Consider the following 26,288-nt stretch of genomic DNA (forward strand, 5'->3'; position numbering starts at 1 on the left):
CGATTAATTGCACAGCCCTAACTACATCTGACAGTGACTACTTTAAAAACATTCCCAATACTCCTGACATTGTGATTGTAAAAGAGGTTATGAAATCTGTGTGTATCTTTGAGGTGGGCTGATGCTTTGATCTGTATATGGATACTTGCTACTATTCCAAACTATTGAAATATCAACCCAACCGCTGGTAGATCTCATTCACAGACTTGGATACAACTGTAAATGAATAACTCTGGTGTTTGGAAGTTTAGGCCATAAGAATGTGGTCAGGGGATGCAGTTAGGGGGGCTGCAAAAAATTTGTTGTGTTTCAGCCACCATAGGGAGCATGAAAATATGGTGACGGGATGTTTTGTTTATCCTTAATGTGTTAAGTATTATAAATGGAAGGACCTGTAACAGTATCTGAGCCATGAATTGTAGACCTGTCACCTTGTCAATAACTCTTCCCAGAGTATGTGGATCTTGTCTTCTTTGCAATGTCTTTCAGATCCAAATAAAAGCATTCAAATGTGTGTGTGTGTGTTTGTGTGTGTGTGTGTGTGTCTCTGCTACAGACTGTCCAGAAAGTCGCCACTAGAGCCTGTGTAAGATGCACACACTCCATACACCACATAAAGAGTGTGGAAGAAGATCTGTGTTTTAGGAGAATTCATGTAAATGTACTGCAGAAAGCTGCTTTAGCAAAGTCTTGAATGTGTGTTTGACTGTTCTTTTGGACGCTCTGCTGTAGTACGCGGTCCAATATCAGTCCAATATCAGAGACGATGAAGAATCAGAGTTTGTCAGGGAATCCTCACATCTCATCATCACGGTCAGTGTGAATGAACTACAGCCGAGGTTCAGTGGTGAAATGGGACACATTCACCACACCATATTTATCATTCAGTATTAACAAATTTATAAAGCAAATTAGTTGAGACTTTATTTTACAGTGTCCCTTTTACGCACCATGAACTTATTATAGTAAATAAATTAAAATGATGCATAATTTCAAACACATTTATATTACTCAGTACTTATTTTCATAATTACAAGTGCACCTTAAAATAAAGTGCATCCACAAATGCAACAAATGGACTGACACGCCTCACCTAAAACATCCCATGGAATATGTTTGCAGTGTGTGTTGTGATATCAGTTCTAGTGTCCCACTCAGTGAGGTTGATCTTGACACCCTGAGCTGATCTGTGTCTGCAAAAAAGAAAACAGAATGGATTTTTATGTTGATTGTATTTAGTATGAATAATTGATGAATTATTGATTGGTCGGTCCAAGAGGTCATGTGTTTCAAAAGTCTGCCACACATTTGGCTGCTGATCATCACGGAGCTGCAGGGTGTTCTTCCGGCTCTGTAGTCTCCTGTATTTATAATGTGTATAATAATCCTTAACTGCAAAGTTTAGTGAGTTTATGGGCCCTATTTTAACAATCTGAGCTCATGGCGCAGGTGCACTTAGGGCGTGACCGAATCCACTTTTGCTAGTTTACCGACTGAAAAAAAACCGTCGGCACACCAGGCTCATGGTCTGAAAGGGTTGTACCTCGTCTCTTAATGAGTCATGGGTGTGTTTTGGGCGTAACGTGCAATAAACCAATCAGAGTCTCATCTCCCATTCCCTTTAAAAGCCACATGTGCTTGAGCCATGGTGGATTTGCGAGCGGAAAGACAACATTTAGAGATGAATCTCTTGCGTGTCCCTGTGTGTGTAATAATCAGAGTGTATGCACGCCTAAGGGTGCATATTACTAACACACCCTTTAATGCATTATGTGCAATACTCCCAATCACACGCTGCAATTCACTTTTTAAATCAAATTCATGTTTAAATCACTATTTTGTGTCATTTGTTGTGTCACACTGCTTTAAATTAGAATGTAAATGCATAATTGTGATTAATCGCAACCAAAATAAAATTGTGTTTACATAATATACACTTACCTAAAGGATTATTAGGAACACACACTAATACTGTGTTTGACCCCCTTTCGCCTTCAGAACTGCCTTAATTCTACGTGGCATTGATTCAACAAGGTGCTGCAAGCATTCTTTAGAAATGTTGGCCCATATTGATAGGAGAGCATCTTGCAGTTGATGGAGATTTGTGGGATGCACATCCAGGGCACGAAGCTCCCGTTCCACCACATCCCAAAGATGCTCTATTGGGTTGAGATCTGGTGACTGTGGGGGCCATTTTAGTCCAGTGAACTCATTGTCATGTTCAAAAAACCAATTTGAAATGATTCAAGCTTTGTGACGGTGCATTATCCTGCTGGAAGTAGCCATCAGAGGATGGGTACATGGTGGTCATAAAGGGATGGACATGGTCAGAAACAATGCTCAGGTAGGCCGTGGCATTTAAACAATGCCCAATTGGCACTAAGGGGCCTAAAGTGTGCCAAGAAAACATCCCCCACACCATTACACCACCACCACCAGCCTGCACAGTGGTAACAGGGCATGATGGATCCATGTTCTCATTCTGTTTACGCCAAATTCTGACTCTACCATCTGAATGTCTCAACAGAAATCGAGACTCATCAGACCAGGCAACATTTTTCCAGTCTTCAACTGTCCAATTTTGGTGAGCTCGTGCAAATTGTAGCCTCTTTTTCCTATTTGTAGTGGAGATGAGTGGTTCCCGCTGGGGTCTTCTGCTGTTGTAGCCCATCCACTTCAAGGTTGTGCGTGTTGTGGCTTCACAAATGCTTTGCTGCATATCTCGGTTGTAACGAGTGGTTATTTCAGTCAAAGTTGCTCTTCTATCAGCTTGAATCAGTCGGCCCATTCTCCTCTGACCTCTAGCATCAACAAGGCACTTTGGCCCACAGGACTGCCGCATACTGGATGTTTTTCCCTTTTCACACCATTAGTAAACCCTAGAAATGGTTGTGTGTGAAAATCCCAGTAACTGAGCAGATTGTGAAATACTTAGACCGGCCCGTCTGGCACCAACAACCATGCCACGCTCAAAATTGCTTTAATCCCCTTTCTTTCCCATTCCGACATTCAGTTTGGAGTTCAGGAGATTGTCTTGACCAGGACCACACCCCTAAATGCATTGAAGAAACTGCCATGTGATTGGTTGATTAGATAATTGCATTAATGAGAAACTGAACAGGTGTTCCTAATAATCCTCTAGGTTAGTGTATGTGTGTGTACCGTGTATAATTATGTATAAATACACACACACATGTATATATTTAAGAAGCATATACTGTATATAAATGTATTTGTGTGTGTATTTATGCATAATAATTACACACAGTATACACATTATGTAAACAAACTTTTATTTTGGATGCGATTAATTGTTTGACAGCACTAATGTTTTATAGCTTAATGAGTTCAGTTGAAAATAATTAAACGTTTCCATTTTGTCATTCAAGGCAGTTAGTAAAAGAACGGCTGATTTATTTATGCCTTTAAAGAGAATACATGATTTTTACAAAGTCTTGATTTTGTTTTTAGGCTCTACTAAGTTTTTCCTGCTTGAATGTTCAAAAACACATTATTTTTCCCATACTCTCCATTGTTGCAGCTCCTCTCTTTCCAGTCTGTCAGTAACACTCTGTTTAGTTCATGTCTCTATGAAGCCCTTCCTTCTGAAAAGCACAATGTGCTCTGATTAGTCAGCTGGATCAGTGTGTTGTGATTGGTCAAACGCTTCGAGCGTGTTTGGGAAATGTCCTGCCCCTTCCCATAACTGTGAGTTTGAACACACTACTAACTAACTAAACCAGGCCCGCGCCTTTTATATTGCGTATGAATTATTTAAAGATTCAAGACTACAATGGAGGCGTTTCAGGGAGTTCAGAAACACTGACACTGATATAGAGACAACAACATTACACACTAAAGAAAGAGTTTTAGTCTATGTGAGACATTTAACAAAAGTAATTGCAATTATCGTCAGCAGCTCAATAGTTATGAAATATCATCAATAAATGAAGCGCCATTATAAGGCCAGCAGTGGTTGAGTGCTGCAGATTAAATATATATTTGATTTATTATTCAATAGCAAGGTGCACATTTGTAAAAATATTTTGTGAATTATTGCTGATAATTGACTCACCCCCATGTCATCCAAGATGTTCATGTCTTTCTTTCTTCAGTCGAAATGAAAGAAGGTTTTTGAGGAAAACAGTCAGGATTTTTCTCCATATAATGTAGAGAGCCGGGTGTTGACACAAATATCACGATTCGATTTGATTTCCATTCACAAGCTTGCGATTCGATTCAATATAAATTATTGTGGTAGTCAGTTGGTACTTCATTACTGTAATATTGAAGGTTCAAATTAAAGGAACACTGCGACTTTTTGGGACTTTAGCTTATTCGCCGTATCCCCCAGAGTTAGATAAGTCCATACACACCATTCTCATCTCCGAGCCATAACTCTGCCTGACACACTCACAGCTAGCCTAGCTTAGCACAAAGACTGGAGGTAAATGGCTCCAGCTAGCCTACTGCTCAATAAGTGACAAAATAACGCCAACATTTTCCTATTTGCATGTTGTGAGGTGTGTAGTTACATCGTGTACTAAGGCCGACGGAAAATTAAAAGTTGTGATTTTCTAGACCGATATGACTAGGAACTATTCTCTCATTCCAGCGTAATGATCAAGGAACTTTGTGCCGTACCAATGAGTGAGCTGCCTGCTGCCGCTTCTCTTGAGCTGAGGCGCAACTAAAATGGACGTAATTAGAAATGTGAGACTTTGTTTTTTATATTAAAAGTTACAAAGCACAAAGATTATTGTTTTTAAAAAAAAAAAACATTTTTATTTTTTAAGAATCGATATTGGTTCGTAAAAATGAGAATCGATTAAAATCGAGAAATCAGTATTTTCCCCCAGCCCTTATAGTGGACTTCACCAGGGTCCAACGGGTTGATGGTCCAAATCGCAATTTCAGTGCAGCTTCAAAGAGCTCGACATGATCCCAGAGGAGGAATAAGGGTCTTATCTAGGGAAACAATCAGCCATTTTCTAAACAAAATAAAAAGAGCATTTGTGGTTAGAAAGTATATAAATATTTGTCTTGCACTCGCTCTGTGATGTGCTATGCATTACTTAACCCTTAATCGTCCCTCAAGTAGGGTTTACGTTTGAGTCCCTTGGGCTCAGAGAGACCCCACACTTTTACAGAGCGATTGCATAAGGAAATATAATTTTTTTACATGGAAAACTATATATAATTTTTTTTATTTACTTCTCAACTATACATTTATGCTGTGTTTTTGTGGGTATTTGGTAGTTTTTTACCTATTTACTGCACAAATACTTAACTATGTCATAAATTGGCTCATTAAAAATTATTTTTTTATGAAAAAATCACTTGAATGATGATCTTAAATAAATATAAATAGTTTTTGGACATTGCTCTATGTGTTAGGGATAGAATACCGCCATCTGTAGGTTTGTGGAAAAACTTTAGGAATTATAGTTAAAGAGAAAGAGAGAGAGAGAGAGCAATGACCACATTATCCACTAGAGGTCCATAGGGAAGTTATGCAGAAGTTAAGCTGCCTTTCATTTTTCTTTTATTTGCCCTTTTCCCTCTTTTTCTCATGATTGTTCCATGTTGCATTTGTGCTCTAGTATTTGTCCTTCATTTATGTATGGAATTTTTTCAGATTTATGCCAGTTTTGTTGATTTTATTTGCCAGTTTCTATAAAAATGCTCTCTGTTGCAGTCACACACGTGTGTGTGTGTGTGTGTGTGTGTGTGTGTGTGTGTGTGTGTGTGCGTGCGTGCGTGTGTGTGTGTGTGTGCGTGCGTGCGTGTGTGTATGAGACAGAAAGTTCATTCCACTTTGTTCTTATGCTCTAGGACCAGATCTTGATATAAATGTAGACATTTTCATATTTATACTGGATTTAGTTGATTTTTTTTTTTTACAAACAAAGTGAAAAAAAAAAGCATTTTTTACATTTTCCCATTCATTGCCAAAATCAAAAAAATACTCCAGACACCTGTGTTTGTGTTTGTGTGTGTGTGTGTGTGTGTGTGTGAGTGAACATGCTTGTTCCATATTGCATTTGTGCTCTAGTATTAGTTCTTCATTTATTTATGAAAATCTTTCAGATTTATGCCAGTTTTGTTGTTTTTATTTGCCAATTTCAATAAAAATACTCTCTGTTGCAGTCACTCACATGTGTGTGTTTGTGTGTGTGTGTGTGTGTGTGTGTGTGTGTGTGTGTGTGTGTGTGTGTGTGTGTATGAGATAGAAAGTTCGTTCTACTTTGTGTTTATGCTCTAGGACCAGACCTTGATATAAATGTGGAAGATTTATACTGGATTTAGTTAATTTTTTTTGACAAAAAAAAGTGAAAATAATGTTTGTTTTTTACACTTTCCCATTCATTTTCAATGTGGGGTCAATCTGACCCCGAGGGACTTAAACGGTAAATATTTTTTTACACACCTTTAGAACAACCAAATCAAGCCCAGATTGTTTGTGCATGTTTAGATAGATTATTTAGGAAAAGTCACAGAGTCTCATGGCCCTGAGATGAAGGGAACACTTTTGAAAAATGGAGGAAAAGTCCAGTGGGGTCAGCTGGACCCCAAGGGACGATTAAGGGTTAACCAAGTCTATTTCTTTTGTGTCTTTTCACTGTGTTTTTAAATTCAGTATACCATTTGCTTCCTTGTGCTGTGCCTGTGTGTAAGCTGTTGCAAAAAAATTACCCCAAAAATACATCGAGTTAGCAAATATTTGTGAGATAATTGTAAAGGTAATTGATCAATGTTTATATATGAAAAAAAGCTCTATCATATAAAGTGATTTCTTCAGAAGAAATTTGATTGCCTAGACTTTTCAATAGATGGACAAAAAAGAAATATAAAAGATATCTATTTGACAGTATATGCAGCGTTTTTTCCCCATGGTATTGAAAATGGTATCGAATATCGATACTTTTCCAGGTATCGAAGTTAGAAATTCCAGTATCGTGACAACACTATTTAAAAAGTATATAAATGTTTATTTTTTTTTAAAATGAGCAATGGTTTGGCTAGATAAGACCCTTATTACTCGTCTGGGATCGTGTAGAGCTTTTTGAATCTGCATTAAAACTGCATTTTGGACCTTCGGCCCGTCGGTCCCCGGTGAAGTCCGTTATATGGGGAAAAATCTGGAATGTTTTCCTCAAAAACCTTAATTTCTTTTCATCTGAAGAAAGAAAGACATGATCTTGGATGACATGGGGGTGAGTAAATTATCAGGAAATGTTGATTCTGAAGTGAACTCATCCTTTAACTATTTATTGTTTTAAGCACGTTGACTTCCTATGAATAAATCTCTGCATGTAGACGCACTGAATGTTGGTACTGGAAGCACCTGAGCCGTAATAATAAGCGGAACGTGGAAAGAGTATAACAGTCCATTGACTTCCATTAGTGGAAAAGAGAAATAAGTCATGTTTTTATTAGGGAAAGGCTGATATATTGTTCAATCTGTAATATCCGACCAAGATTATCAGCATTGGTTAACAAACGTAGTCGTTCCCATCGCTCCTGTTCTAAAACCTACCAGCTTTTTCTGGTAAAAATAAGAAATGATATTGTGCGTATAAGAGCATTTGGTTATTCTTCAGTGTGGCATTACTTGGATGATGTTAGTGACTGTGTTTGTGTTGTTCAGCCGGAGGGAGGTTGCCGGAGTGTGCGGGATGCAGACGGCTCATCTGTGATGAACAGTACCTACAGGCCCTCAACACGGACTGGCACACGCTGTGTTTCAAGTAAGACTGCTTTCTTGTTTGGTACCATCAGTGACCGCTAGGGTTAATTTTGTCACTTTAGTCTTGTGCCAAATGTCCTTGTTAGTTTTAGTCATATTTAGTCATTCACATATCTTTTTTGGTTAGTCAAGATTTAGTCGATTAAAAGTCTCGTCATTTTAGTCTAGTTTTAGTCAAAAGACAACTCAAGGTACCTTAGTCAAGTTTTAGTCGACTAAAAGTCTCGTCATTTTAGTCTAGGTTTAGTCAAAAGACAACTCAAGGTACCTTAGTGAAGTTTTAGTCGACTAAAAGTCTTGTCATTTAGTGTAGTTTTAGTCAAAAGACAACTCAAGGTACCTTAGTCAAGTTGTAGTCGACTAAAAGTCTCGTCATTTTAGTCTAGTTTTAGTCAAAAGACAACTCAAGGTATCTTAGTCAAGTTTTAGTCGACTAAAAGTCTCGTCATTTTAGTCTAGTTTTAGTCAAAAGACAACTCAAAGTATCTTAGTCAAGTTTTAGTCGACTAAAAGTCTCGTCATTTTAGTCTAGTTTTAGTCAAAAGACAACTCAAGGTATCTTAGTCAAGTTATAGTCGACTAAAAGTCTCGTCATTTTAGTCTAGTTTTAGTCAAAAGACAACTCAAGGTACCTTAGTCAAGTTTTAGTCGACTAAAAGTCTCGTCATTTTAGTCTAGTTTTAGTCAAAAGACAACTCAAATTATCTTAGTCAAGTTTTAGTCGACTAAAAGTCTCGTCATTTTAGTCTAGGTTTAGTCAAAAGACAACTCAAGGTACATTAGTGAAGTTTTAGTCGACTTAAAGTCTCGGCATTTTAGTCTAGTTTTAGTCAAAAGACAACTCAAAGTATCTTAGTCAAGTTTTAGTCGACTAAAAGTCTCGTCATTTTAGTCTAGTTTTAGTCAAAAGACAACTCAAGGTACCTTAGTGAAGTTTTAGTCGACTAAAAGTCTTGTCATTTAGTCTAGTTTTAGTCAAAAGACAACTCAAGGTACCTTAGTGAAGTTTTAGTCGACTAAAAGTCTCGTCATTTTAGTCTAGTTTTAGTCAAAAGACAACTCAAAGTATCTTAGTCAAGTTTTAGTCGACTAAAAGTCTCATCATTTTAGTCTAGTTTTAGTCAAAAGACAACTCAAAGTATCTTAGTCAAGTTTTAGTCGACTAAAAGTCTCGTCATTTTAGTCTAGTTTTAGTCAAAAGACAACTCAAGGTACCTTAGTCAAGTTTTAGTCGACTAAAAGTCTTGTCATTTTAGTCTAGTTTTAGACATAAGACAACTCAAGGTATCTTAGTCAAGTTTTAGTCGACTAAAAGTCTCGTCATTTTAGTCTAGTTTTAGACAAAAGACAACTCAAGGTACCTTAGTCATGTTATAGTCAACTAAAAGTCTCGTCATTTTAGTCTAGTTTTAGTCAAAAGACAACTCAAGGTACCTTAGTCAAGTTTTAGTCGACTAAAAGTCTCATCATTTTAGTCTAGTTTTAGTCAAAAGACAACTCAAAGTATCTTAGTCAAGTTTTAGTCGACTAAAAGTCTTGTCATTTTAGTCTAGTTTTAGTCAAAAGACAACTCAAGGTATCTTAGTCAAGTTTTAGTCGACTAAAAGTCTCGTCATTTTAGTCTAGTTTTAGTCAAAAGACAACTCAAAGTATCTTAGTCAAGTTTTAGTCGACTAAAAGTCTCGTCATTTTAGTCTAGTTTTAGTCAAAAGACAACTCAAGGTACCTTAGTCAAGTTTTAGTCGACTAAAAGTCTTGTCATTTTAGTCTAGTTTTAGTCAAAAGACAACTCAAGCTATCTTAGTCAAGTTTTAGTCGACTAAAAGTCTCGTCATTTTAGTCTAGTTTTAGTCAAAAGACAACTCAAAGTATCTTAGTCAAGTTTTAGTCGACTAAAAGTCTCGTCATTTTAGTCTAGTTTTAGTCAAAAGACAACTCAAGGTATCTTAGTCAAGTTTTAGTCGACTAAAAGTCTCGTCATTTTAGTCTAGTTTTAGTCAAAAGACAACTCAAGGTACCTTAGTCAAGTTTTAGTCGACTAAAAGTCTTGTCATTTTAGTCTAGTTTTAGTCAAAAGACAACTCAAGGTATCTTAGTCAAGTTTTAGTCGACTAAAAGTCTCGTCATTTTAGTCTAGTTTTAGTCAAAAGACAACTCAAGGTACCTTAGTCAAGTTTTAGTCGACTAAAAGTCTCGTCATTTTAGTCTAGTTTTAGTCAAAAGACAACTCAAAGTATCTTAGTCAAGTTTTAGTCGACTAAAAGTCTCGTCATTTTAGTCTAGTTTTAGTCAAAAGACAACTCAAGGTACCTTAGTCAAGTTTTAGTCGACTAAAAGTCTCGTCATTTTAGTCTAGTTTTAGTCAAAAGACAACTCAAAGTATCTTAGTCAAGTTTTAGTCGACTAAAAGTCTCGTCATTTTAGTCTAGTTTTAGTCAAAAGACAACTCAAAGTATCTTAGTCAAGTTTTAGTCGACTAAAAGTCTCATCATTTTAGTCTAGTTTTAGTCAAAAGACAACTCAAAGTATCTTAGTCAAGTTTTAGTCGACTAAAAGTCTCGTCATTTTAGTCTAGTTTTAGACAAAAGACAACTCAAGGTACCTTAGTCAAGTTTTAGTCGACTAAAAGTCTCATCATTTTAGTCTAGTTTTAGTCAAAAGACAACTCAAAGTATCTTAGTCAAGTTTTAGTCGACTAAAAGTCTCGTCATTTTAGTCTAGTTTTAGTCAAAAGACAACTCAAGGTATCTTAGTCAAGTTTTAGTCGACTAAAAGTCTCGTCATTTTAGTCTAGTTTTAGTCAAAAGACAACTCAAGGTATCTTAGTCAAGTTTTAGTCGACTAAAAGTCTTGTCATTTTAGTCTAGTTTTAGACATAAGACAACTCAAGGTACCTTAGTCAAGTTTTAGTCGACTAAAAGTCTCGTCATTTTAGTCTAGTTTTAGACAAAAGACAACTCAAGGTACCTTAGTCATGTTATAGTCAACTAAAAGTCTCGTCATTTTAGTCTAGTTTTAGTCAAAAGACAACTCAAGGTACCTTAGTCAAGTTTTAGTCGACTAAAAGTCTCATCATTTTAGTCTAGTTTTAGTCAAAAGACAACTCAAAGTATCTTAGTCAAGTTTTAGTCGACTAAAAGTCTCGTCATTTTAGTCTAGTTTTAGTCAAAAGACAACTCAAGGTATGTTAGTCAAGTTTTAGTCGACTAAAAGTCTTGTCATTTTAGTCTAGTTTTAGTCAAAAGACAACTCAAAGTATCTTAGTCAAGTTTTAGTCGACTAAAAGTCTCGTCATTTTAGTCTAGTTTTAGTCAAAAGACAACTCAAGGTACCTTAGTCAAGTTTTAGTCGACTAAAAGTCTTGTCATTTTAGTCTAGTTTTAGTCAAAAGACAACTCAAAGTATCTTAGTCAAGTTTTAGTCGACTAAAAGTCTCGTCATTTTAGTCTAGTTTTAGTCAAAAGACAACTCAAGGTATGTTAGTCAAGTTTTAGTCGACTAAAAGTCTTGTCATTTTAGTCTAGTTTTAGTCAAAAGACAACTCAAAGTATCTTAGTCAAGTTTTAGTCGACTAAAAGTCTCGTCATTTTAGTCTAGTTTTAGTCAAAAGACAACTCAAGGTACCTTAGTCAAGTTTTAGTCGACTAAAAGTCTTGTCATTTTAGTCTAGTTTTAGTCAAAAGACAACTCAAAGTATCTTAGTCAAGTTTTAGTCGACTAAAAGTCTTGTCATTTTAGTCTAGTTTTAGTCAAAAGACAACTCAAGGTATCTTAGTCAAGTTTTAGTCGACTAAAAGTCTTGTCATTTTAGTCTAGTTTTAGTCAAAAGACAACTCAAAGTATCTTAGTCAAGTTTTAGTCGACTAAAAGTCTCGTCATTTTAGTCTAGTTTTAGTCAAAAGACAACTCAAGGTATCTTAGTCAAGTTTTAGTCGACTAAAAGTCTCGTCATTTTAGTCTAGTTTTAGTCAAAAGACAACTCAAGGTATCTTAGTCAAGTTTTAGTCGACTAAAAGTCTCATCATTTTAGTCTAGTTTTAGTCAAAAGACAACTCAAAGTATCTTAGTCAAGTTTTAGTCGACTAAAAGTCTCGTCATTTTAGTCTAGTTTTAGTCAAAAGACAACTCAAGGTACCTTAGTCAAGTTTTAGTCGACTAAAAGTCTCGTCATTTTAGTCTAGTTTTAGTCAAAGAAAACTCAATATATTTTGTGGCAAAATAAGTTACATAAAATACATATAACTTGCATAATGTATACCATAGCTAACTGGTTGATTTATTGCATAGATGCCTAAAATCAGCATTAGCTTATGAGACGATGGGCACAAATATCGATTTCGATCTTGATTTAGTATGAACTCATATTTATATGGCCTACTGTACATAAAAGGGAAAATAAGTTTGCCTTTTAGCACTATTTTAAACTTTTTTGGGGGGTTAAATAATATTTGCTTGCATTCATTACTATCCACTATTATTAACATTTTAAAATTTCACAAATAAGTAAGCAGTTATGATCTGCAATACTTTTTTGAGCAACTAGACTACATGTATATTGATTAAAGAGCCATACAGGCACCAGTAATGGCATTACAAATGATAATTTTTATTTTTCCAGCCACAAAATGACTCTGATTTGCCTCTTTGCATTGGAATTCTCTATTGTAACCTTAATTACTACACTAATTGTAATATAAATAATACAAATATTAGAAGACAAATGTTTTAAGTGGTCATTAATGGACCATAAATATTGCACAAATAGCATTTAGTACCAAAATATCTCCTCAAAATATTCAATAAATATTATTGAACTAAAACATAGGCTATTTATTTAAAAAATATTTAAGGTGTATGGTCACATTTGACCATCAGTGAGTATGAGTGTGACCAATTAGTAAGGAGTACCTGAGGGCTAAATACAAGAAAAACATTAACCTTAATGTTAACAATTTTGCATCTCCACCACTCTCCATAATATAATGATACTGTTGACGTAATAATCAATGCACACTATGCTGTACTGTTTCCATAAATTGCTGCAAACACCTGTTATGTATCCGCTTAAGCCCTTCAAATGTATTGACACAGAGCTAGAAGTATTGAGCGCTCCGGGAACCATGTGACCTGACAGGCTGGCAGCAACAGGAGGAGTCTGAGACCTGTACTTGAGCAACAGCGCAAACTCTTTCTGAATATTTTGAACAGCTGAATTTTCATCTCATGATGAAAAAGTAGAGACGATTGTAGACGAAAATGAAGAGAGATTTTATCTTGGTTTTTATTTTATGCAAAACATTTTACTCTCGTCTTTGTTCGTCAACAATAATGCATGTTAATTTAGTCTTAGTCAGCGTTTTTGGACATTGGTGCCGTCTCGTCTTCGTCATGGGAAAAAAGGTTGTTGACGAACATATTTAGTTTCGTCTCGACTGACGAAATTAACACTAGTGACAGCTCAACATCTGTGCGTCCTGCTTACTGCATGCCATCCCAACTAATGAATCCTAACTGTTTAGTGACCATGCTAATTTCACTTTTGAAAGGGTAACTAAACCCTAAACCAACTTTTTTTAGTTAATGATCTGTAATACTGGGGCTTTATTAATGCTGTTCATTGATTTGAGTATATGTTTTGACATTTGAGTATAAAGTGTTTTAATTCTATAAAATATGGTGTAAAACTGCCAAAGTGCTGCCCTCTTAAGGTTGAACGGTGGCTACTGCAGTTGAATTTTCCTATTGGACGTTGTGGGTCATCGTGATGTCTTCCAACGGCTCACTACCCACGCCCCTCTGAAATGTTTCCCCCAATCACACGATGAGAACGGCTTCACTCCAGTATGAACTGTCATGTTACATGAAGTAAACATTATGAATGAAACTGACTTGACACTTGCTTTAACATTGTAATGAAGAAAATACGGTTAAATAATGCAGTTGTCAGTACACGTCAGGCTTTTCTTGCAATATTATTGCTATCCGTCATGTGTACAGATCATTTTCATACATGAGACGCACTTTCAAACCCTGACACGCAAGTGGTTGCCGCGGTAACGAACAACAATACCGTAATGTGCTGGCGTATAAAGTCTAATTTATCTGAGGAAATCCGTTTATAATAGGCTTTTAGGTCTGAACCTATTGGTCCTGTGCTGCTTATTGATTCAGTTAATTTGAATGAAAATACATCGTATGTATATCAGATATCTGATCTATTTTTAGTGGCATTCAGTGTAAAGGGATTTGACTGTTCATAGATTAGGTCAGTTCTCTTGCGCTGCTGCTTCACTAGCATCTTCGGCATCGGGAGTTAACGCAGTTTGAGCAGCGGCTCGCATTGATGAGGCTCTGGGTCTGTGTCTACAGACAATTCACCCTCCACTTCAGGTGAAGGTAGGAGAATGACCGCTCTGTTGTAAAGCTGGCGTCACTCCAGTCATTCTCCAGTAAAGTCTGTGTAAAGTCAATATTATGTGTTCTAAGTTTGTCACACCACAGAAAATTTTTATGAACCACCCAGCCAAATATGTATGATTAAAAAAAACGGCAAGTAAAAAAAAATAGCTTATTAAAATCTTGTAAAAATAAGCAGCATTCTCTGCTCTCAAACGCTGGGGGCGTGTCCACTGTCTGCGCTGAAACCACGCCCACACGCCCTTGCCGTCCAAAATAAAAGAGTGAAGGGATTTGTGGAAACTGTGGTTCCTAATTATAGTGATCCAACATTTGGGTTATTTTGCTCTGATTATGTATTTTATTAAAACCTTGTTTTAAATCCCTCTGTAACTCAAGTGAAATATGGACATTGAACCTGAAATTTCCTCAGAGCCAAACAAATAACAGATCAGCAGCTCTTAGTGTTGGAACAAAGCTGCTTTTGTCTTTGTTTGCTGTGTTCACCTCTTGTTTTGAGACGTTTTCTTTATAAATGGCTTTTTTCCTAATAATCCATTAGGGTGCTGTTCGGTCAGCCGTTCCTCCGTGCCGACGGGAAGAATCCTGACAGCCACGCTGCACATTTCAGTGCATGATTGAGATCGAAGCTTGTGGTGTGTGGAAACCACTGATGAAAACATGCTCAGGTTAATGGAGGCGATTGCACAATTCTTTTGAACAACCGCGGAGAAGGCGGTTTCATCATCAGAGGCATGAAAGGCTCATTGTGTAACTCTGAATAAATGTGTGTGTGATCTAGCTGTTAGTTTGTGAACAAAACTACTTGAGTAAGCAGAGGCGCCGTATCGGGGGTGAAGTTTGGGGCGATTGTAAGGGTGTGGTGTGTGTGTGGTTGGAGCAGTTCCTCCTCACGTCTCAGCGTCCGCTCTGTAGATGTGACTCAGGTTCCTCCTTCAATGTGTGTCTGTGGGATTATTTTCACCTGTTCTCTAGTCCAGCAAGCAAAAATGTAGGGCCCTATGATTTCTGCGATGCGGAAAACACGAACGCAAGCATGGAATCCAGCAGGGCTGCCCGATTATGACAAAAAAACATAATTGTCATAGCCTGACGTCGTCATACTCAATTCTTGTCAGAATATGAGTCTGATCTGCTCCGTTGGGCTGTGATCATGGGGTGTGTTTCAACCGAACCAGGAAAGACCTCAATTGGATAGACCTACAACCAATCAGAGCAACGGAGCGACGCATAACGTTAGTTGTCAAATGTCAACAGAACTCAACTGCACACTTTGTTTCCACGTCCCTGGGTTGAAGCGACCCCAATTATGTGATATACAGACCCAGGAATGCGAATTTTAGCAGACAGCCCTGCCGAAATAACACATATTTTACCCCCCAAATGCCATTTTTTTCCCGGATTTTTTTAGGATTAGAACAAATTCAACCCAAGCGCTCTTTAATGACGTGGATGATTACGTTACTGTTCATCATCTGTCCATCATCGTCTAAAGCCCGTCCTGACAATTTCATTGGTCCGAATAGACATGTGCCGGTATCAAATTTTCGTGTTGCGATTAATTGCCAAAGCTTTTATCACGGTATACGGTATTATCACGATATTGAAATTTGTTGCAAAAAAAGTGTTGTCATACTATAACAGGTTTAATAACTTTCTTATAACAAAAAGAACCAAATATTTAAATACATTAAAGCAATACACACAAATGTATAAAGTAAACAAATATTTAAAACTTAGGTAACACTTTACAATAAGGTCTCGCTAGTTAATGCATCAACATCAACAAATAGCTACATTTTTACAGTTATTATTCTTTTATAATGTTAGTTTAAAAAGCAGCTGTTAGTTAGTGTAAGCTCAGATCCATTAAATAATACAGTTACAACTTTTGATATTAATAATGTGTTATTAAATGTTGAAATTTACATTTAACTAAGATTAATACACGTTTTAGAAGTATTTTTCATTGTCAGTTTGTTAATGAATGAACTAATGTTAAATAATAGAGCCTTATTGTAAAGTGTGTGACTGAACAACAATCAGAACATATTCAAACAATATCTAGGGCATGTCATTTAGTCCAGATTAAAATATAAAATGTTTAAGTTTGAGAGCTTAAGTCTTTAAGTAGCCTATTAAGTATTTGGTTATGTGATGAGATTTGTTTACGAGGATTACCGGGGAAACGGCTGCATTTCTGCGGTTCCGTCAGCGCCCTCTGCTGTCAGAGAGTGAATGTGCGTTTCATTCAGGGCATGTCCTTCACATGTTCCGCCATGTGCTCGGCTCCTTGGGTTTTGTTTACTTCAGTGCATCCCTCTTTGACGTATTGTTCATTTTAAACGGTTGATGGGTAAAGTATTCTTAAAATGCATTCTAAAAATGTGAATAATTCTTAAGAAATAATTATTCACGGTATTTTAAAGTGCCCACGATAACAATATTGTGCATGTTCATTATTGCGGTATATCGTATTACCGTTTACCGGCACATGTCTTGGTCCGAACAGTTTCTGTTCGGGCATAATTACTCCTATACGGTTCAAGTCCAGACCGAACTGCCCGAGCTCAAATGTTGTGGGCGGGGCTAAGTTCGGCTGGCATCCAGGCTATAATTGTCAATTATTCCCTTAAAAAATTGTAATTGCGATTTATTAATTATGATTATCCCAATTTACATTCAATGTTGTTTTGAATAGGATTATACCATAGTTTGAAGCAACTGGATGCCAAATATTTTTATGAAAATTAAGCATTAAGCCTCAAATGTCAATAAAGTAAAGTCACCTTCATTTCTATTGCGCTTTTTACAACACAGATAGCCTCAAAGCAGCTTTACAGTGATAATAGGAAATACATTTTTGTTTCAGAAGAAAAACTAAAGTAACTATACTGTATATTGGTTTGGTTTCTTGTTCTTTTAATATAAAAATATGCATGGTGTTATGATGTTATACTAAAACTAAAATTAAAACCACGGAAAAAAACCCTTAAGATAAAGCAAACATTTAGAAAGTAAAAAAAAAAAACATCTTAAGCACAGATTCATTTATAATTGACCTATCAAGCCCCACCCCCCTTAGTTACTGTTGCGAACTCGGACAAACAAACGGAGTTGCTATATCTTACAATGTACAGCTGTCAGTGTGAAAACCTTATCCCAAGATGTTTTTGGACACAGAATGTAGCGTATACCCCCTCCGATTGATGGCCAAACTTTACTGATGGTTTATGAAGTTTATTACATAGTTTTTCACTCGTGCGCATTAACGTCTCATTCACAAACACTCTCTCTCTGCACAGCAAATGATACAAAAAAACAGTAAACAAACATATACAGACCTTATTTGGTTAGTTTTTTTTTTTTTTTTATGTTAGCAGGGACTCACTAACTTTAATCGTAATAACTTAACGAGAGTATGACAACCAGAAAACCATAAATTCCTCTCAGGATATCTGGAATCAGTGTTGCAGTACCCCAGGCACATCGCTTTACCATTATTGTAGCATAAACACCATCAAACCAATGAGAGCTTCGGATTTTCCCTATGGCTCTGAAACCTAAAGATGTCCGAGTTCCAGTCACAGTGCAACTGACACTCAACTTGGCCAACACCACTTTTATATTAACCTCTCAAACTTGTTTGTTGTATTTGACGATGGTAACTGCACTGTTGGGATACTGACTAGACGGCAGACTCTTTACAAAGGTCTGGTGTGTTTGTGTGTCGATTACAGACACATACTTCATGAGGCTTGTCGAAACCCAAAACCTACAAATTGCAAAATATGCTATATCAACCCACTCGTATTTACACAATCACTACCTCTAAGGCTCTTGGGAATCGCTCCCTGAAGAGCTGAAATCCATTTGGCTGTTGATCCAGTCTGTTAGAACAATGTGTTTTATTATTGGTCATCATGTAGAAGATTAATATCTGACTAATCTGGCTCTACATAATATCTGGGAGTCAGTGTGCACAGGTTTCCAGAAGTTTGTTGGGAAAGTCTGTACAGGGAAGGAAAATAACTATTCATTGGATACTTGGGGCCCTATTTTAACGTTCTAAGCGCATGGTCTAAAGCACACAGCACAAGTGCACTTAGGGTGTGTCCGAATCCATTTTTGCTAGTTTAATGACAGGAAAACGCGTAATGTAGGGCTGGGCGATTAAATCAAATAACTCGAATGTGAAGTTTACATCGACTTGTTTGAATGAAAATCGGTTTTTCGTCGTCAGTCGCAGAACAAACAATACCCGCTGCAAAGTGTGTTTGAAGTCTGAACGGAATTCACCACAGAATTAATAACATCACTTCTGTGAGATCTAGTGGAAGCGTTCAGCGCAGAATTCTCTGTTATAAACCACAGATATCAGATCAAACAGCGCTGATGTGGAGACCAGGAGAAACCATTGAGCCATGAGCGAAGAGCAGGGGTTTCAGTCACAAATCACTAACATTCACCATGATTTACTGTAGCAACACCACATAGTACCACAGGGTTCGTACCACCTTTTGAGATTGAAATTCAAGCACTTTTCAAGGGTTTTCAATTGCTTCACACTTTTTCCAGCACTTCAAAGCTCTACATATTATCCCATTTTAATGTTATTTTTAATGTGAAGATTTGTAAAACTAAAAGTTTAAAGGTGTAGACCACTTTGTGGCAAACAAGCACTTTTATTTTAAAAAGACATGAAATGTCCACTATAACCAGTAGATAGTGGCATAGGAGCACGTATTGACTAATTAGCCATTTCCACTCCCTAATATATGGACAAAAGTAGGAAGTCTAATGAAAAACAAAACTTGTGACAAATTACCCAGAAACCATGTAAAGAGCTCCTTTAATAGTCACTGAAGCTGTCGGTCAGTTCAGTGTGATCCTATAAAAGAACAATGGTAACCTATATTTAATAAGAGTAGAATGTTTAAATTATATATTTTAAAATAAAAAAAATGTGCGCATTACTGTTGTAAATAAAAGTTAATTTTAGCTGCATATCAATTCATAAACCTTTGACTAGTTTATTCACATGCTGAAAGTCTTGGACCCCAGGTATGTGCTACCCAGCCGCAAATATTTTACAAAAACAAAATAAAGGTAACTTGTTTTGAACAATTTATTTGTCATCTGCAAATTAATTTTAAGTAGGAAAAAAAGAAAAAGCGGTTTAAATCGTAAATCTGATTTTTTGTGAAATAAAATAAATCTGGTATTTTTTTTTTTGACCATATCACCCGGCCCTAGTGTAACGTGCAATAAGCCAATCAGAGTCTCATCTCCCATTCCCTTTAAAAGTCAGTTGCGTTCACACCACAGCGGATTTACATTGAGGAATCTGTGACCGGAAAGACTGAACGCTTCTCCAGAGAGAAATCCTTTTATTTTTTATATTTAAATGTGTGTGTGCTGCTGCCTGTGTGTATGTGTAATAACGAGAGTGTACACGTTGTGCACCCGCCTATAGGCTCATATTACTAACACACCCTCTAAATAACACAAAAATACTGCGCTATTGACTTCAGAGCAGGTTTGTGTTGGTCAATGGCCAGTCGTTTTCAGTTCCTGAAAATAGCAACACACCAACAATGCTCCTGAACACACCTGGTTTTCAGACCAGCACACCCATGGGTGAACAGATGAAACTAGCAAAAAACACTTGCGTCGCACCTGGTGTCACATTGCGCTGTGTGTATGATAGGGCCCTTGGAGGTTGTTTTATTTTATTTAGGTGCATAAAATGGTAAATGGACTGCATTTATATAGCGCTTTTAACAGACCAATGGCCATCCAAAGCGCTTTACACATTGCCTCACATTCACCCATTCACACACCGAAAATAATTGGTATTTGTCATTTTTAAAATCAGACATTCAAAAAGTGTTATGAAACGTTTATGAAGGCTACTGGTCAAATTGTGGCTAGCCACTTACCATGTGAGTTTCTTTGTGTGGCCATGCTCACACAACAGCAGAATACAGTTGTCAGTCCTGTATTTGACACACACAGTTCAGTTATTTACATGTCATTTGCATTCTATTACAAAACTCACACACTTACTTTTCAGGACTCACAACCGCTTTCTAGGAAATCTGCGCTGTGTGACAGGACCAATACTGGGCAATTAGTTGTCTGTCATGTCCAGTGTTGGGCAGTATCTAGTTACTAGTAATGCGTTACAGTAATAATATTACTTTCCCTAGTAGCTAGTTGTAACAATTATCCACTGATGAGGCAAGTATTTTGGACCCAAGTACAGTTTTTTATTCCCAATATAAACATAAATCAAAACCACAAAGACTTGGCTATGAAAAGACTCACCAGCAAGTGGGTTACAACGTACAATAACAGACAAGGACACACGGCAAACATGAGGGCTTAAATACACACAGACTAATGACAAGACAAGTGACACCTGTGAGCAATGATGAGACAATTAGCCAATGACATGACACAACACATGAGGGCATGGGAATCACATGACAATGAAACACATGACAAAACCAGGAAGCTGAAAGAACAAGACAAACATGACAGTAAACATGACATTGAACGTGCTAAACTAAAAACATGAAACATGAACATGAACCAACACCAAAACACCCTGTGACACTAGTAATGTAACTAATTACTAATAACATTTAAATAATAATATTACAGTTACCATCCCAAAAAATAGATACTTTTTTTTATCACAATCGTAATAATTTAAATTTCAAAAATCTAATCATCCCTATCAATTTTTATAATCGTTGTCATTCGTGTATGCACGTGACATGCCCACGAGAAGAAGGAGAAGCCCACATCGCGGCTAGAAATACAGCCATTATTTACATTTTTGTAAGGAGAAAGGAATTATTAAAGCATCAATGTCACATGTAAATTGTTTAGTGTTACATCGTCGACAAATGCCCGAAATCATAGGCAAAGCGGTGCTCGTGCACGTGAGTGACAATCACGCAGTGTGAATTATCAAAGACGCGATCAGAGAGACTCGCAGATGAGTCGCCGACGCCTGTGTGATATTTGGCTTGCTAAATATCTGGACCAGTCTGCGATTCAAACTCCTGCTGTGTGAACTGTTTTCTGACTGAAAAATACATCGGCGATGACCGGCAGCCAATGAGAGAGCAAGATACAGGGCAGCGGGAGGTTAGGGGAGGAGTTATAGACCAGAATATCAGTATTTTAATAGATATATTTACAATTCTATCAAACAGAAACAAAGCACAAACATTTGCTTGACCCCTCAAAAAAATTTACTAAATCCAACATATCACTTTTTATGTCAACAGGTTCCAAGTAATTAGGTTATGTTGAATTTAATTAACATTGTTTATTTCAGTAAACTTAAGTTTTTTTAATTTTTAAGTTTTTTATGTAAGGTTAATTCAATGCCATTTAGTTAAATCAGGTTAACATTCTTAATTTTGTCCAAAACTATTCAATTGAATTATTGTAAAATGAATATAAAAAACAAACCAAAATAAAAAGAGCAACCGATGGTGCTCGGGCCCTAACAAGTAATCCAGTTTAATTGATTATTTTTATTTAGTGAAGTACTATTTTTACAACATTTACAAAACCTTTTACAAGGTCTTATTGGCTATAGCCAGAAGATGGTTTTGTTACATCCATGGCATGCCCAAAGTAGTTATTTTTTATTATTAAAACAGCTTTAATTGTTATTAGCAGGTCCTCACCCCAAGCACATGCTCTACACTTCACCACAATGGTAACAAAAACTTTTAAATACCAACATAACAAAACATTAAGCATTAAAAAGTCTCTCCATTCTCATCTTGTTCAAAATGCATCAACTGGCACTTTATTTAAACATTTACTCTCCGAATTCAGCCCCTTTGCAAAGCATGATGGGAAGTGAAAGTCTTGTTTGATTGGGTTACTTGACTGAAACATGTTATTTCAAAATGAAAACATCAAGTTATGTCAAAGAGCAACGGTTTTAAGTCAGTTTAACATGAATCAATTACATTTGAACCAGAAACTTGATATAATTGTGTTAAATCAAGATGAATTGCTTAAATAAAGTTAACAGCATCATAAAATCTTTTTTTGAGTTGCAAAATTATTTATTTACCACAAACTCTCTTTGCAGAACACAATCCTTGATCCCTGTGTCGCACCAACCATTTCCTCCTCCATAATCTTCTCCTTTTCTCTGCAAATCAGCGCAAAGACAATTTGGATCGCAAACTTTCTGCAGTTTATTATTTTTAATAACAATTCCAGTCTCGCGTGAGAATTCCAGTCTGACGCTCGTGCGATCTCGCGTTGTTTACTTGTCACTTCTCACGTGTGTTTGGTTGTGAAATGTAGTTTGCGCACCGGAGAGAGCTGTCAGTGATTCTTCTTCTTGTAAAGTCATGCAGTGTAGAACCTGTTGCTGATCCATCGGTCAGTGTGAAAACAGCAGTGACTGAATGCTGGCCCAGATAGTCAAATTGTGCAGTCTGAACTCGGCATTAGTTCGGTTCATTTAGGCCTAAGTGAACATGGCAATCGTGCTCGGATCCACACCAAAACAATCGCTCAAGTGGTCTTGGCCCGATTGCAAACAAACTCCGGGACGGTTCGCGTGAGGTGTGAAAGCAATCCGACCCAACGGAGCAACAAACCAAATTATATAATTCATAAGGGGAAATTATGCTATATAAAAAGCAGTAGTGTCTGATTCTGTGAGTGAACACATTAGTTATCACAGTTGAAAACCAAAAGAGTCCCTCTTCATCTTAAAATGTGCAATTGCGATGTCCCGATGAAGCCTTGACAGTGTTTGCGTGTGTCTTGACAGTTCACCAAAATGGAGATGGTGGTCCAGTGGGTTAAACCACTGAACTGATATGCAGAAGGTTGCTGGTTCGATCCCAGCGGTCACCAGTGTGTCCTTGAGCAAGGCACTTTACTCCATGTTGCCCCAGGGGTATTGTAATAAGGGCACTGTAAGTTGGTTTGGATAAAAGCATCTGCCAAATGCATAAATGTACTGTAAATGTAATGACTTCTGCAGATCGCCAAAGGTCTGGCTACGTAACACCTCACCATGTCATCACTTCCTTGACAACAGTGGACATGGCTGTTGTTTTTTTTTGACACAATGTAATCTGTCACAAAGTTCTGACCAAATGCAGAAGTTGAACTTCCCTAATAGAGCTGCAACCGTGTGTGAGGTTGAGAGCCGGTGATTTTCCATCACCTCTGTTATTGTCCTAACACGCTTTAATCCAGCGATGGAGGATCAGTTCTTATTTTTTTTTTCCTCAGGACATTCCAGATCCGCTTAGGTAGCCCGTGAATGAACGAACAACCGGATCTGTTTGTGCCAGCTGCCGGGTTTGTGATTGCCAAAGACACGGTGCAATAGGGCTCGAATCACGAAGCCAGCGCTAGGCGGGCTAATCATCAGCTCTAATCATGAGGAAATAATTGCATCAGTGTGAGGTGATTAGCTCTGAGCTCTTATGAGGGCTGGGGTTTTGTTTCTTGTGATCGACATGCAGCCGTTGTCAGCTGGGAAACCAGCACGAGTCAACCTCTGGTTTGTTGATTTCAGGGGAATTTACTTTCTTGGGCTGAACACTTTCGTTTGCTCTTTTGATTTCATTCTGACAACATACAAAGTACCTAAAGTTTGAAAAAAGCACCACAGAAAGTTCCTTGAATGGTGAATCCCTTGAATGTGGGAGATTGCCTCACTCTGGACTCTTTTATTGAGATAATTATTATTTCACCATGTAGGATTTGTTTCTGGATCGGTGTCTGTCAAAGATGTTTGTTCCTGTGAACAGTTTTAATGGGAGTTAAGGCTGGGGTGGGCAATATGGCAAACATATTGCACTTTTTTTAGGCAGGATAATGATCCACAATCTTATTATGATTATAAGTCACAGAGCAGTACAGCAAAACTAGTTTCCCTATTTTAAAAATGTAGCATTACAAAGAAACAAAAGAAAAAAGATTGACCCACCATTTAGGCCAAAGTAGGGCTGGAAATTGTATTTCACTTTATTTTATTTCATCATTTTATTTTTGTTATTAAAAATAAGAACAAATTTCAAATAATAGGATGCAAATTACAAACGTTGCACATTCTTCTGCTAGGTCTATTTCACAGCTGGAAGAAATTGAATAACCAAATGTAATATATTAAAACACTAATAGACTTAACTGTTTGAATTACATATGCACTGATGCTAGTAATTCAGTCTAGAGCAGTGAGTGATGTTTTATTTGAATTTTGTTTAATTAACATTAATGTACAGATGGCAGCAGGTTTATTTGGCTCCTGTCACTTTAAGACCTGAAGCAAGGATCCATTACACTGACACACATCCAGTTTTCTCCCAACTGTTTAAGCTCACATAAGACATACCACTGTGCTTATGTATTTGAGTTTAAGAGCGCAATTTAACTTTAATAATAATATCATTAAAGACAATAATAACAGCGCAATAATAACGTTAACCGTCAGCTTTTACACTTTTGGTGTGTGTGCGCAGAAAAGTTGGGATGGTGGCGCCCGAACTGTAGCACAATACTATGATCTCTCTTCAAAGACAGATTGTGGAGACACTTTAATCGATAATTATAGGGGCTTTCGCACTGGGTAGTTCTAGGAATTTACCACCAGGGTGGTTCCCTGAGAAAATATGTTATTAGATAGACCTGTTACACAAAGAAAGTAGACAGTATATGAAAAGGTATTAGCCTTTGCTATGTGGTTGATGTTCAGAGTCGCTAACTGAGCAGAAATACATAAACATGTTTCGCCTGGTCTTGTCAAAGTTGCATTGGATTTTCTCCTTAGGGTAAAGGTTGAGAGGTCCATCTGTCACTGTTTTCCATGTTCATAGAGTTCGTTTCTGGAGTAAATATATAGTCTATAATCTGTGTGTGTACACAGCCTTTTTTTTTTTAAATAGCGAGTGCTGATTCGCGTGCGTTCGGCAAATCAGCGTACACTTGCATCACTTGTAGTTCCTATTGTTCTGGGTTAGACCCTACTCTGAAGTAGGAGCTACATTAGTTCACCCAAAAGGAGTTCCTCGTACTAAAATCATTCCCAGTTCCTGCGGTTGGGCCGATAGACGATGCCATCCACATCCGGACCCCGGCATGTTCCCATCCGGACCGCGAGACAGAACGGTAGCACCATTTCCCTGTTTCTAGTTGAAGTGAGCAGAGCGTCAAAACAGCGGAGCGGATCACACCACAAGCACTTAGGATCGTTTGTGGTAATAATATTTCAGCGCTACATCCTCTAGTAGTTAAAAAGCCAAACGCACTTCATTCAAGCCCTTTCAGCTCCGTGTGCATTCGCTCTTTCTCCATTAAGAGACCCTCACGCCACATTAACGGAGCTCAACGCTCAAACGCAACCCCCCGATGTCATCGTCCATCGCAGTGTTTCACTATAGACTTTGTTTGATGCCAATTTGGTAGACATCGCCCAACCCTACTAGGAACTATGAAAAGGTTCCTCCGGTGGGAAAGCCCCTATTGATCTAATATCGTGATATCGCTCACTCCCAGTTTGATGCTTGTAAAACGCTTTTGCCAACTTCTCATGTCCCTCTGGTTTTAGGGATCGTTCTTGACTGGGTAAACCCAGCCTGATCTGCCAGCGATTTGATTTCGCCCTGCAACTCAGTCTGGAAACCTGTACATTAATTTCTACTGCTTCTGTTACACTTTTGCGGGAACCAATCACAGACTGGCTTATCCACCTGGTGCGCTATTGGCGGGTTTAACACGATGACGGATAGAGAAGGGATGGATCGATGCCCGTTGATCACGCCTCTTGTGGTCTGATTGGTTGAAGGACTATCCAATTGCGTACAGAGTCTTTTCATTTATGCTAGTTGATCTTGTGTAGTAGAAAATACTGGAAAATACAGAGCAGACTCCCCAGACCAATGTTTAATCTTAAATTGAGCTTGGTCTGGTGATAGCCAGACTAGGATAGTTCATTATCAGTGTTGGGATTAGGGATTTATTTATTTCTTTCTGTTTCTCCATAGCAAACAAAAGATCTATTGAAAACTTATTTGGCAAAATCATGTGGCTGTAAGCTAAAGTGTGGTTTCAGAGC

General features: G+C 37.4%; 1 protein-coding gene across 1 annotated transcript in view; it reads left to right on the forward strand.

Moving 5' to 3' along the window:
* limk1a (LIM domain kinase 1a) overlaps nucleotides 1-26,288 on the forward strand; it is a 108,180-nt gene that overhangs the window by 6,678 nt on the left and 75,214 nt on the right. Inside the window, exon 2 of the mRNA XM_079824561.1 lies at nucleotides 7,652-7,751. Within this exon, the coding sequence (XP_079680687.1) occupies nucleotides 7,652-7,751 (100 nt within the window). The remainder of the gene's footprint in view (nucleotides 1-7,651; nucleotides 7,752-26,288) is intronic.

The sequence above is a fragment of the Gobio gobio genome (genome assembly GCF_949357685.1).
Source record: "Gobio gobio genome assembly, chromosome: 8".
Classification (NCBI taxonomy): domain Eukaryota; kingdom Metazoa; phylum Chordata; class Actinopteri; order Cypriniformes; family Gobionidae; genus Gobio; species Gobio gobio.